Source organism: Notolepis coatsorum (assembly GCF_963971535.1).
Source record: "Notolepis coatsorum genome assembly, chromosome: 5".
Taxonomy (NCBI): domain Eukaryota; kingdom Metazoa; phylum Chordata; class Actinopteri; order Aulopiformes; family Paralepididae; genus Notolepis; species Notolepis coatsorum.
This window is the reverse complement of record NC_140169.1, coordinates 176,315,849-176,330,325: the sequence shown is the minus strand read 5'-3', so window position 1 is coordinate 176,330,325 and position 14,477 is coordinate 176,315,849. Positions and strand designations below refer to the sequence as shown.

Sequence of the window (14,477 nt, the reverse complement as noted above, 5' to 3'; positions counted from 1 at the left end):
GGGTTTGATAGGAGGGCTAGACGTTATTTTCATGTTAGAGCTTAAGCAAGGCCTGCAGCCTACACTCGGTTGAAAAAGGGTTTTTTCTGCCTCGACTTGAATCTCCACATAACAGTAGAGGTTAGTTGTGTGCTCTGTTGCTTAAACAGTGATATTGAGCTGCAACACTATTGTGTTGGTTTGCAGTAATGCTCGTATGAAAACGTACCGCGGCTCAGCCGCTCTCTCTCTCTATCAGATTTTCTGTGTCTTACAACATAGATATGGGTGTCGGGTTCACACACACACAACTTGGTCTTGCTATAAACCCTGTTCACAGATGTGTCTGTGGTTAGCGTGCAGTGATTTAGCTTGCGCTATTCATTAGCATTGCTACTGAAGGTATCATATGGCTATTGTTGTTGTCGTATGCAAGGGTTGGGCTTGTGAGGGGGTACCGGATAAACCCCTCCTTCCCTCTTCTGATTGGTCAGGGGGTTATTGGAATCTCTTTTCATTCGATCAGGGCCAAGCTGTTAGGCGGTTGGCAAGGAGGGGGGGGGGGGGGAAGGGTTTCCCAGACTCCGCACCTATCACGGGCGGTTGAGTCTTGGGTTTCCCCCCGTCATAGAAAACGTCACTAGGCACGTTTCTATTGGACGACGGCGAGTTTAGACCCGTATGTAGGGTCTGTTGTTGTCAAGTTGTCGGGGCAGAGGGTAGGAACTTACTGTTCTACTACGCTCGATATACGTGTAACTTGAGTCAGTTGGTCACATGACTCAATGTTACCGTGACTTTTCAATCTATGGCTCACGTGGGAAGTCTCGCTGAGGAGTTCCGTCTCTCCTCTGTAGTGAGGGTGGTGGGATGTGAAAATGTAAAAAAAAATTACCCTCGGCTGCGTCACGTGGGATTCATGTCAGTCTGTGTTTCTTTCTTTTTTAATAAAAAAGAGTGGAGAATATGAAGCACGACAACCTTCTTGTCGTTCTCCCAGGCGCCTTGAAGGATCAATGTGGGATCTGGTTAGACTGTCCGTTGATATGTTTTTGGGTCCCGACGCATACATAGTGCTGGCTCGGGGTGTTTCTGTTAAGAATCATGCAGGAGGCTAGTACGCCTTGGTTGCTTGTTATTAAAACAGCGTTTTTATAGGGCAACTGGGATGGGGTTTTTTTCCTCTTCCGAGAGCCTGTTACTGGGTCTCGACGGATTCTCATTCATATCTGGGGGATGTTAACGGAATAGATCAGAACATAGGCAGAGGGGTCTCACGCCCTTGGGGTGGGCCACTGAGCACGGTATAAATAGGACCGTCTGAGTCGCGCCCTCTTTTCATGTTTTAGATCAACACGCATTCCTGCCCCCTCTCCTGGAGTGGGCATGTCGGCGTGGTTAGGGCACGGGATTGGTTCTGGTCACGCTGGTCCAGGTCAGTTAACCCGTTGTCCGCCGGGGACGCAGATCTGCTGTTCTGGTACCCTGAGGGACTTGTGCTTTTTTCAGGGGGAAAAATGCCGGGTCGGCCCGGGTGTCACAGGGTTAGGCGTTATGGAGACCCTTTGTTGGGTACACTTTGTACCTGGCACTATTATAAGGGGCTGGTTCTCCTTTCTTTCGCTCCTCTCTCACGCATGGCGAAGAGGGGGCTGTTGGGCTGGTCTTCTGGACCTCCTCTGGTAACCCTGTGTGCTTCCCGAGCCGCCGGGCCCGGTCCGAAGTAATGTTTCGTTGTAACCGTAGGCCTGGGATAACCCTTTTTTGGAAACTGAAACACTTGTACTGCGGTATAGCTGGTGTATACCGGCAGGTGTGTTTTGGAGTTTTTCTTGAGGGGTTATAGGAACAGCCACCGTCTGTGTACCGAGAGGGTGGTTGATTCCCTGGTGTGTTGGAGCAGAGTCAACTCCCGGGTTACCCCGTTGAGTGTGCCCCTGCACGTTCATGACGTCTGCCAATCGTGTCAGCCTTCTCTGCCTCGACCCCTCTGGGTGGGTTTTTTTTGATGGAGGCTTTGTGCATGGTGCTCAACAACGCCAGCATACGCCCCTTCAGCCGGGGGGGCTGTTTTCAGTTGACCCCTTTGGCGCCTGTCTCGTCCGCAGTGCTCCAGGCTCAGGTCTACAGCCTGCTGCCTGGTTTCCCCGGTGCGCTGCCTGCTTCCGTTGGTTAACCTTTTTTGAGTGCTTTACGGCCATGCTGACTGCCTGTGTTGCAGGGTCAGTGTGCCAGGCGGTGTACTATTGGGGGGAAAGGGCCCGCTCTTGGAGGGGCCCTATCCGAATACGCTGGCGATGTGGGGGGCGGTGTCACTAAGTGACCGCCTGGTGGGGTCTTGATGCCTGGCGTCATTGACCTCTCCGGGCCCCCCTTTTTTCCAGGGGATCCAGTCCCTTCAGTGGGTCTGGGTCTTCCTTCGCGCTCTGCTGCTACGGCCTTGCCACGGGGTTGAGTTTGCTCTTGACTCCGTGATTTTGGGGGCAGTAACGAGGGTTGTTCCTTCCGTTCGTTCCCTGGTGGCATGCGGGTTGTGCGTGTGCGTAGTCGTGGGGTCAAGCCACGATCTGCTCACCCTGTGCGTTGATATGACCCTGTGAGTTCCTCTTCGCACGGTCGGATCCGTCTCCCTCCCGTCCTCCAATAGGGAGGGTATCCTCCATTAGGGTCGGGGGGCTCGGTCCTCCCCGGTCTGATGGTTGTGGGGGGCCTCAGTGGGGTACATTTGTCGAGCTTCAGGCTCCCGCTCAGCTCCTGTAGTGCAGATGACGCTGAGCGGCAGCCATAATGAAATAGAACGTAAGGTTATGTATATAACCAAGTTCTATGAATTATGGTGACGCTCAGTGTCAGGACGCCACTGCGGCCCTTGATCTCACCTTGTGGTGAAAGTTATGAAGGTAAGCGGATAGGGGTGTGGCCAGACGAATGTTGGGATGTAAAGGTACATTGTGGAATTTTTTATTTATTTATTCAGTGCTCGTGCACGAAGTGAACTGCGTGCAGATGACGCTGAGCGTCACCATAATTCATAGAACTTGGTTATATACATAACCTTACGTTAGTTGTGTGGCTAACTAAGGAGCAGCTAGGTATCACATATTGCAATGAGAAAGGACTCTACCCTTGAACAACATCATCAAGTAGTATGAAATAGGGCTATGGGTCCAAAATTCTGAACTTACCCTTTAACTTTCGAGGAGTAACCATGTGTATATGTGTATGTGTGTGTGTGTGTGTGTGTGTGTGTGTGTGTGTGTGTGTGTGTGTGTGTGTGTGTGTGTGTGTGTGTGTGTGTGTGTGTGTGTGTGTGATTCTGCCGTCCATGCACCTTGTACCTGACTGTTCTTCATAATTTTCTGATTGCACTCGCATTGTTTATGTCCTTTGTATGAGGCCTCCTTGTACTTCTGTTCATGTGGACATAAATAAACATTTCAAATGTGTGTGTGTGTGTGTGTGTGTGTGTGTGTGTGTGTATGTGTATGTGTGCGTGTGTGTGTGTGTGTGTGTGTGTGTGTGTCCATTCAATTGACTGTTCACATAGCGAGACACAACTTACCATCTGTGGGGCCAGACAATATGCAGAGGCTTGACGTGACCCTCATTCTGGGCCGCAGCACCTGGGTCTTGCCCTGGGTCACCTGGGTCTTGCCCTGGGTCAGCTGGGTCTTTCCCTGGGCCAGCTGGGTCTTGCCCTGGGCCAGATGGGTCTTGCCCTGGGTCACCTGGGTCTTGCCCTGGGTCAGCTGGGTCTTGCCCTGGGCCAGCTGGGTCTTGCCCTGGGTCAGCTGGGTCTTGCCCTGGGTAAGCTGGGTCTTGCCCTGGGCCTTGCTCCTGCTCCAGCATGATGCCCCCTGCCTCCAGGTTGAGGCATAACACTTTGGCAGCAGGACAGATACTGGGGTGTGAGCATGGCTCTTCAGGCCTGTAGGGGTCATCATCACAGTGACCCATCAGGCTGTGTAAGTTTCTGAAAAGGCTGCAACTATTTTCACCCTGTTTCACACTCTTCCCTGTACAATCTGTCACAGTACCTCTTCCTAGACATACTCTGATAGTACCTGAGGTACTCTGACATCACAGATTGGAGTGTGCTGCACGGTGAGAATAGCAAGGCAAAATGACCACGTGTTGATTTAACACAAATGCAAAAAAGCAATTACTGAAATCAAATAATGGCATGTTTGCACTCAACACACCCCAGAAAACATGTTGCTTTTAGACTTGTTAAAGCTGGTGGAAAGCTCCTAAAGAAAAACTACAGTAGCACTGGACAGCGGTCACCACTTCCCTCTGTGTCAAAGTGTTTTTTACCGTGGAGCCTCTCGGTGCTGCTGGGCCAGCGGGGCGCTGACGTCATCGCCGCGAGACAACGCCGCCGGCCTGCGGTCGAGCTTGTGTTCGGGGAGAAACCTGGTGAAGAGCATAAAGTAAATATTACCAATCAAGCACTTGTAAAATACTAGTTCACAACTATTTCAGTAGCCGTAGAACTCCTCCCCCCTCCCTCCCTCCCTCTCGTCTCCATCGTCGTTGTATTCAGCTGGTGAGTGATTTGCATCCTTTTAGAGGAGCCGATTCACAACTGAAAAACAAACAGAAAGGGTATCTTCCCCCGATGCTATTGAAATCGCCCAGCCGCCATGCGACTCTCTGCTTCCCTTGGAGGGGGGGTGGGGGGGGTGGGGCTGCTGGATGAGGAAGAGAACAAGCATGGAAAAGATGCTGATGTCATTGAAGGAGGAATGGGAAACACATTGAAAGCTCTGGCACCGGGGCAAGTGTTCGTGGCTAAGGGTGAATTTATGAAGGCTGGGGAGGGGCGTAGGGCTCTGCATGCTTACAGGGGGCTGTATAGAAAAGGGTTCGGCTTCTCTGATCGGCGCTCGGGTCCAGTTATTTTCCCTCTTCCCTTCCCTTCGCTCTCTGTGTGGTCGCAGGAGGGAGTCGCTGTTGTCTAAACATCACTTTTGTCAAGATGGAACGGCTTTACTTTCCATTATAAGGCCCTGAACAAAATAAGATACAAACGATCGAAACCTTTTTGTAGTCTTAGGTGGAAAATGTTTACTGATATAAGCCAAGTGTGCCAACGGTGACACTTGTTGCCGGGGGAGGTCTGTGGCGAGAATGACATCACGGTGTGACCAATCTCCGCTGACAGATTTAGCGTCCGGTTACCTTTAACTCAATCAAGCGCCAGACCCGAGGATAGTCGGGTTATCCCGCCAACCGCTCAGCGCCAGACCCGAGTATAGTCGGGGTTTTCATCGTTATTTATTTTATTCGATATTTCTATTCATTTCTCTCACACGGACATCGGGGGTTACCATAGGAAATGAGTCTGAGATCGCCAAACGTGCAATACCGGCCGCCATCCTGCTGGGTGGCAGTATCGAGCACCCTTTGAAACCTTGTATCTTACCCTGTGTTACGTTCAAATCTCTCCGGGCGCAGTTCAGATGAGTTGTGGTGGATTATGTTGGCGACGCGATGGACACCAATACTGGGAATCGCGATCAGACAATTGGAATATTCTTTTAGGGGTACCTCCTAGTGAAGGTAAGGACTATATGACATCAATCCTGCTTTGATCCAACCATGATTTCTCATCGATCGCAACAACCATGTGTAACGTTACTCCACAACGTATGCCGTTGGTGACGATCAAAGCATCCAAAAACGACCCCCCCCCCCCCCCCCATTTCATGCATTCATGATGAAACATAATACCTATTATATACATTTTATTTGGAAATAGTAGCGTGTCCAGGCGAGCAATGCCAACGCTTTTAGTGAAATTCATGTATTGCCCTATATCGCCGTTTTCTGGGATTAGCCAGGATCAATCTGAAACTATACTTATATTCACCACGGTATAACACACAAACTTATGCATGAAAAAATGTATAATTGTTCACATATTGAACGATAGATAATTTATGTCAAATGGGCCATAGTATTGTATCCATAGCTAGAATATAGAATATAGATATAGCCCTGCAAACACTGCCACTTATCCCCTATCTCTTAGAGTGTTGGCCCAGTAGGAACTAAGATGCTCTAGGCCTCCGGCGCTGAATGAGTTAAGGTGTTTATGGAGTGTATAGGAGCTCGGCCTCTGGAACTCCACTGAGATGATGAACGTGGGGAATTGGTACGAACCTCCAGGATATAGTTTTGGTATGACAGATATGTCCAGTATGACTAAAACAAGCCATTTGAGATTTTAATTTGCCCCTGCATTTAGTCAGATACATTTCCACTTCTTTTTGTCAGGGGAAAGAAAACAAAAGAAAAAAACGGCACACCTTCAATTATATGACGCTAATTCAAAATACATATTTCATCTGACGTGCAGGAGAGGAGGACAAAGAGGAGGAGTTTTCCTGGAGTTCTCCGCCGAGGGATCCACCGATCCACCCAGTGCTAAGTACACCATAATCCTACACAATTTCCCTCCCACTCTGCTATTTCTCTACTTCCTCCCTGCCACTCTTGACAAGACAATGTGTCTCATACCTATATCCACAATCTGCTCCTCTAGAACAGATTCAACCCACCCACGGCAGTTTGCTAGCAACCTGGCTAATCTCTCCTACCCTCCTACAGCCACTAATACACCTGTCACAGTACGGGGAGGCTTATGGAATTGTCAATCAGCAGTCAAGAAAGCTGACTTCATTACTGCCTATGCCCATAGTCTAAATCTGCAGCTCCTGGCTCTAACTGAGACCTGGATAACCCCCAATAACTCATCAACACCTGCAGCAGTATCTACAAACTATAACTTCACTCACACACCTCGACCCTCCAGACGGGGTGGAGGCACTGGCCTCATGACATCTCCTTCATGGGCTACAAACGTAACACCACTCCCAGAACTGTCACTCTCCTCTCTCGAATATCATGCAGTATCTGTCTCTAATCCTTTCAATCTCACCATTGTTACACTCTACCGCCCTCCAGGTCCACTCGATCACTTCACAGATGAGCTGGACATGCTTCTAAGCTCCTTACCGGAAGATGGTACCCCTCTCCTTCTATTGGGCGACTTCAACCTGCCTGACTCATCTCAGTCAGTCATAGTAGTCTCCCTCCTACAATCGTTTGACCTGACTCCCACTGCCATGCCTCCCACCCACAAAGCAGGCAACTCCTTGGATCTCATATTTTCCCGTAACTCCAGCATCATTAACACCACGGTAACTCCCCTACATGTATCTGACCATTCCTTCATATCCTTCTCACTAACTCTCATGCTTAACCGAAAGGTCTTCACCCCAACTCAAACAGTCTCACTCAGACACAACCTGCCCTCCCTATCCCCCTCCACCCTCTCCTCTGACATACTATCCGCTCTACCTTTGAGTGACACCTTCTCTGCTCTCTCCACAGAGATGGCAACCTCCACCCTCCTTTCAGCCCTTGCAACCTCCTTCAACAAGCTCTGTCCCCTCGTTGAGAAACCTGCCCGCCGTTCCCCACCCAGTCCATGGCTGACAGATCCAGTGAGAGAACAAAGACAGGTCCTTAGAGCAGCTGAAAGGAAGTATAGTTAGTCACGCCTCACTGCTGACATCGACACATATCACAACCTCTTGTTAACATTCTCCAAAACCATCACTAATGCCAAAGCTTCTTTCTTCCACCATAGGATCGAGGCCTCTGCCAAGAATCTTCGCAAACTGCATGCTACCATGTCCTCCCTGCTCACTCACCCCCCACCCCCCCCTCCCTCATCTTTCTCTGCCGAAGACTTTGCGATCTTCTTTGAGGAAAAAGTGGAGAACATCCGCAGCTCCTTCTCCCAAACCCCACCCATTCCAAATGTTGAATCGAGAACCTCATCCTTCACTCTGTCATCTTTCTCTCCCATTACAGAAGCAGAGACCCTGACACTGGTAACGTCCGACTACTTGCCAGCTGGACCAGCTACCCTCCCTACTCCTCCAGACCATAGCACCAGACATCCTCCCATTCCTAACGGCAACCATCAACTCCTCACTCAACTCGGGGGTGGTCCCCACCTCCCTAAAACAAGCCAGAGTCACGCCGCTCATAAAAAAACCAACCCTGAACCCTACCGTCATAGGCAACTACCGTCCTGTCTCTCTTCTCTCCTTCCTTTCTAAAACACTTGAACGTGCTGTATCCAACCAACTTACTGCTTATCTCTTACAGAATGACCTCCTGGACCCTAATCAGTCAGGCTTCAGGACTGGTCACTCCACAGAGACAGCCCTCATTGCGGTCACAGAGGCACTTCACTTAGCAAAAGCGAAAGGCCTCTCCTCTGTCCTGATTCTCCTAGATCTATCTGCAGCCTTCGACACAGTCAACCACCAGATCCTCCTTGCGGCCCTCGCAGGAATGGGAGTGGCTGGCTCTGCACTGACATGGCTGTCATCATACCTCAATGACCGCTCCTACCAAGTGTCATGGAGAGGGACCCAGTCGGCCACCCGCCCCCTGCGGACGGGTGTCCCCCAGGGCTCGGTTTTAGGACCCCTTCTCTTCTCCCTCTACACTAAATCACTGGGTAACATTATCACGTCTCATTGATTCTCCTACCATTGTTATGCCGACGATAATCAACTCTTCCTCTCCTTCCCTCCCTCAGATATCCACGTCTCTGAGCGGATCTCGGCCTGTCTGTCCGACATCTCCGCCTGGATGACGACCAACCACCTCAAACTGAACCTAAGCAAAACAGAATTGCTCCACCTGCCGGCCAAATCCTCCCCCCTAACCGACCTTTCAATCACAGTCGAGAATGCAGCTGTGACTGCGTCCCCGACCGCCAAGAACCTTGGTGTTGTCCTCGACGACCAGTTGAACTTCTCTACTCACATCGCAGCGACGACCAGAACCTGCCGATTCCTCCTGAGCAACGTCAGAAGGATCCGCCCCTTCCTGACAAAAGAAGCCACCCAACTCCTCGTCCAATCAACAGTCATCTCCCGCCTCGACTACTGCAACGCACTGCTCGCTGGCCTCCCAGCCACTGCCACTAAGCCTCTTCAACTCATTCAGAACGCAGCGGCCCGCCTGATCTCAAACCTACCGAAGTCGGCCCATGTCACCCCACTTCTTAGGGACCTGCACTGGCTCCCCATTGCTGCACGAATCCGCTTCAAGGCCCTCGACCTAGCATACCGTGCGGCAAAGGGAACCGCTCCCGCCTACCTCCGGTCAATGGTCTCTAACTACACACCCTCAAGACCCCTACGCTCTGCATCTTCTGGCCGCCTCAGACCTACTCTTATCCAAGCTCCGGGAGGGTCATCAAAGAGAAGTCGCCTATTCTCAGTCCTTGCCCCACAATGGTGGAATGAACTACCCACCCCAGTTAGGACAGCCGAATCATGTCCAATCTTTCGCCGTCGACTAAAGACGCACTTCTTCAACCATTATCTAAATTAAAAAAGAAATACAAAATATCTAACCCTAACTAACCGTACTGTCATGCACTTGTCCTAATAAACTAACCTACACTGTAGCACTCAACACTTTGATGAACATTGTTGCTCAGCTGATAGAGTTGTGCCCTTCCTGATGGCTTGTCGTACAGAACTTGTAAGTCGCTTTGGATAAAAGCGTCAGCTAAATGACTAAATGTAAATGTAAATTTATGAAGGCTGGGGAGGGGCGTAGGGCTCTGCATGCTTACAGGGGGCTGTATAGAAAAGGGTTCGGCTTCTCTGATCGGCGCTCGGGTCCAGTTATTTTCCCTCTTCCCTTCCCTTCGCTCTCTGTGTGGTCGCAGGAGGGAGTCGCTGTTGTCTAAACATCACTTTTGTCAAGATGGAACGGCTTTACTTTCCATTATAAGGCCCTGAACAAAATAAGATACAAACGATCGAAACCTTTTTGTAGTCTTAGGTGGAAAATGTTTACTGATATAAGCCAAGTGTGCCAACGGTGACACTTGTTGCCGGGGGAGGTCTGTGGCGAGAATGACATCACGGTGTGACCAATCTCCGCTGACAGATTTAGCGTCCGGTTACCTTTAACTCAATCAAGCGCCAGACCCGAGGATAGTCGGGTTATCCCGCCAACCGCTCAGCGCCAGACCCGAGTATAGTCGGGGTTTTCATCGTTATTTATTTTATTCGATATTTCTATTCATTTCTCTCACACGGACATCGGGGGTTACCATAGGAAATGAGTCTGAGATCGCCAAACGTGCAATACCGGCCGCCATCCTGCTGGGTGGCAGTATCGAGCACCCTTTGAAACCTTGTATCTTACCCTGTGTTACGTTCAAATCTCTCCGGGCGCAGTTCAGATGAGTTGTGGTGGATTATGTTGGCGACGCGATGGACACCAATACTGGGAATCGCGATCAGACAATTGGAATATTCTTTTTGGGGTACCTCCTAGTGAAGGTAAGGACTATATGACATCAATCCTGCTTTGATCCAACCATGATTTCTCATCGATCGCAACAACCATGTGTAACGTTACTCCACAACGTATGCCGTTGGTGACGATCAAAGCATCAAAAAACGACCCCCCCCCCCCCCCCCCCATTTCATGCATTCATGATGAAACATAATACCTATTATATACATTTTATTTGGAAATAGTAGCGTGTCCAGGCGAGCAATGCCAACGCTTTTAGTGAAATTCATGTATTGCCCTATATCGCCGTTTTCTGGGATTAGCCAGGATCAATCTGAAACTATACTTATATTCACCACGGTATAACACACAAACTTATGCATGAAAAAATGTATAATTGTTCACATATTGAACGATAGATAATTTATGTCAAATGGGCCATAGTATTGTATCCATAGCTAGAATATAGAATATAGATATAGCCCTGCAAACACTGCCACTTATCCCCTATCTCTTAGAGTGTTGGCCCAGTAGGAACTAAGATGCTCTAGGCCTCCGGCGCTGAATGAGTTAAGGTGTTTATGGAGTGTATAGGAGCTTGGCCTCTGGAACTCCACTGAGATGATGAACGGTGGGGAATTGGTACGAACCTCCAGGATATAGTTTTGGTATGACAGATATGTCCAGTATGACTAAAACAAGCTATTTGAGATTTTAATTTGCCCCTGCATTTAGTCAGATACATTTCAACTTATTTTTGTCAGGGGAAAGAAAACAAAAGAAAAAACGGCACACCTTCAATTATATGACGCTAATTCAAAATACATATTTCATCTGACGTGCAGGAGAGGAGGACAAAGAGGAGGAGTTTTCCTGGAGTTCTCCGCCGAGGGATCCACCGATCCACCCAGTGCTAAGTACACCATAATCCTACACAATTTCCCTCCCACTCTGCTATTTCTCTACTTCCTCCCTGCCACTCTTGACAAGACAATGTGTCTCATACCTATATCCACAATCTGCTCCTCTAGAACAGATTCAACCCACCCACGGCAGTTTGCTAGCAACCCGGCTAATCTCTCCTACCCTCCTACAGCCACTAATACACCTGTCACAGTACGGGGAGGCTTATGGAATTGTCAATCAGCAGTCAAGAAAGCTGACTTCATTACTGCCTATGCCCATAGTCTAAATCTGCAGCTCCTGGCTCTAACTGAGACCTGGATAACCCCCAATAACTCATCAACACCTGCAGCATTATCTACAAACTATAACTTCACTCACACACCTCGACCCTCCAGACGGGGTGGAGGCACTGGCCTCATGACATCTCCTTCATGGGCTACAAACGTAACACCACTCCCAGAACTGTCACTCTCCTCTCTCGAATATCATGCAGTATCTGTCTCTAATCCTTTCAATCTCACCATTGTTACACTCTACCGCCCTCCAGGTCCACTCGATCACTTCACAGATGAGCTGGACATGCTTCTAAGCTCCTTACCGGAAGATGGTACCCCTCTCCTTCTATTGGGCGACTTCAACCTGCCTGACTCATCTCAGTCAGTCATAGTAGTCTCCCTCCTACAATCGTTTGACCTGACTCCCACTGCCATGCCTCCCACCCACAAAGCAGGCAACTCCTTGGATCTCATATTTTCCCGTAACTCCAGCATCATTAACACCACGGTAACTCCCCTACATGTATCTGACCATTCCTTCATATCCTTCTCACTAACTCTCATGCTTAACCGAAAGGTCTTCACCCCAACTCAAACAGTCTCACTCAGACACAACCTGCCCTCCCTATCCCCCTCCACCCTCTCCTCTGACATACTATCCGCTCTACCTTTGAGTGACACCTTCTCTGCTCTCTCCACAGAGATGGCAACCTCCACCCTCCTTTCAGCCCTTGCAACCTCCTTCAACAAGCTCTGTCCCCTCGTTGAGAAACCTGCCCGCCGTTCCCCACCCAGTCCATGGCTGACAGATCCAGTGAGAGAACAAAGACAGGTCCTTAGAGCAGCTGAAAGGAAGTATAGTTAGTCACGCCTCACTGCTGACATCGACACATATCACAACCTCTTGTTAACATTCTCCAAAACCATCACTAATGCCAAAGCTTCTTTCTTCCACCATAGGATCGAGGCCTCTGCCAAGAATCTTCGCAAACTGCATGCTACCATGTCCTCCCTGCTCACTCACCCCCCACCCCCCCCTCCCTCATCTTTCTCTGCCGAAGACTTTGCGATCTTCTTTGAGGAAAAAGTGGAGAACATCCGCAGCTCCTTCTCCCAAACCCCACCCATTCCAAATGTTGAATCGAGAACCTCATCCTTCACTCTGTCATCTTTCTCTCCCATTACAGAAGCAGAGACCCTGACACTGGTAACGTCCGACTACTTGCCAGCTGGACCAGCTACCCTCCCTACTCCTCCAGACCATAGCACCAGACATCCTCCCATTCCTAACGGCAACCATCAACTCCTCACTCAACTCGGGGGTGGTCCCCACCTCCCTAAAACAAGCCAGAGTCACGCCGCTCATAAAAAAACCAACCCTGAACCCTACCGTCATAGGCAACTACCGTCCTGTCTCTCTTCTCTCCTTCCTTTCTAAAACACTTGAACGTGCTGTATCCAACCAACTTACTGCTTATCTCTTACAGAATGACCTCCTGGACCCTAATCAGTCAGGCTTCAGGACTGGTCACTCCACAGAGACAGCCCTCATTGCGGTCACAGAGGCACTTCACTTAGCAAAAGCGAAAGGCCTCTCCTCTGTCCTGATTCTCCTAGATCTATCTGCAGCCTTCGACACAGTCAACCACCAGATCCTCCTTGCGGCCCTCGCAGGAATGGGAGTGGCTGGCTCTGCACTGACATGGCTGTCATCATACCTCAATGACCGCTCCTACCAAGTGTCATGGAGAGGGACCCAGTCGGCCACCCGCCCCCTGCGGACGGGTGTCCCCCAGGGCTCGGTTTTAGGACCCCTTCTCTTCTCCCTCTACACTAAATCACTGGGTAACATTATCACGTCTCATTGATTCTCCTACCATTGTTATGCCGACGATACTCAACTCTTCCTCTCCTTCCCTCCCTCAGATATCCACGTCTCTGAGCGGATCTCGGCCTGTCTGTCCGACATCTCCGCCTGGATGACGACCAACCACCTCAAACTGAACCTAAGCAAAACAGAATTGCTCCACCTGCCGGCCAAATCCTCCCCCCTAACCGACCTTTCAATCACAGTCGAGAATGCAGCTGTGACTGCGTCCCCGACCGCCAAGAACCTTGGTGTTGTCCTCGACGACCAGTTGAACTTCTCTACTCACATCGCAGCGACGACCAGAACCTGCCGATTCCTCCTGAGCAACGTCAGAAGGATCCGCCCCTTCCTGACAAAAGAAGCCACCCAACTCCTCGTCCAATCAACAGTCATCTCCCGCCTCGACTACTGCAACGCACTGCTCGCTGGCCTCCCAGCCACTGCCACTAAGCCTCTTCAACTCATTCAGAACGCAGCGGCCCGCCTGATCTCAAACCTACCGAAGTCGGCCCATGTCACCCCACTTCTTAGGGACCTGCACTGGCTCCCCATTGCTGCACGAATCCGCTTCAAGGCCCTCGACCTAGCATACCGTGCGGCAAAGGGAACCGCTCCCGCCTACCTCCGGTCAATGGTCTCTAACTACACACCCTCAAGACCCCTACGCTCTGCATCTTCTGGCCGCCTCAGACCTACTCTTATCCAAGCTCCGGGAGGGTCATCAAAGAGAAGTCGCCTATTCTCAGTCCTTGCCCCACAATGGTGGAATGAACTACCCACCCCAGTTAGGACAGCCGAATCATGTCCAATCTTTCGCCGTCGACTAAAGACGCACTTCTTCAACCATTATCTAAATTAAAAAAGAAATACAAAATATCTAACCCTAACTAACCGTACTGTCATGCACTTGTCCTAATAAACTAACCTACACTGTAGCACTCAACACTTTGATGAACATTGTTGCTCAGCTGATAGAGTTGTGCCCTTCCTGATGGCTTGTCGTACAGAACTTGTAAGTCGCTTTGGATAAAAGCGTCAGCTAAATGACTAAATGTAAATGTAAATTTATGAAGGCTGGGGAGGGGCGTAGGGCTCTG

At 49.9% G+C, this 14,477-nt stretch overlaps 1 protein-coding gene across 1 annotated transcript in view; it reads right to left on the bottom strand.

Annotated features, from left to right (window-relative positions):
- gtdc1 (glycosyltransferase-like domain containing 1) overlaps nucleotides 1–14,477 on the bottom strand; it is a gene marked incomplete at its 5' end in the record, with an annotated part of 109,261 nt that overhangs the window by 50,372 nt on the left and 44,412 nt on the right. The window contains 2 exons of the mRNA XM_084315159.1: nucleotides 3,542–3,907; nucleotides 4,297–4,395. Of these exons, the coding sequence (XP_084171285.1) occupies nucleotides 3,542–3,907; nucleotides 4,297–4,395 (465 nt within the window). The remainder of the gene's footprint in view (nucleotides 1–3,541; nucleotides 3,908–4,296; nucleotides 4,396–14,477) is intronic.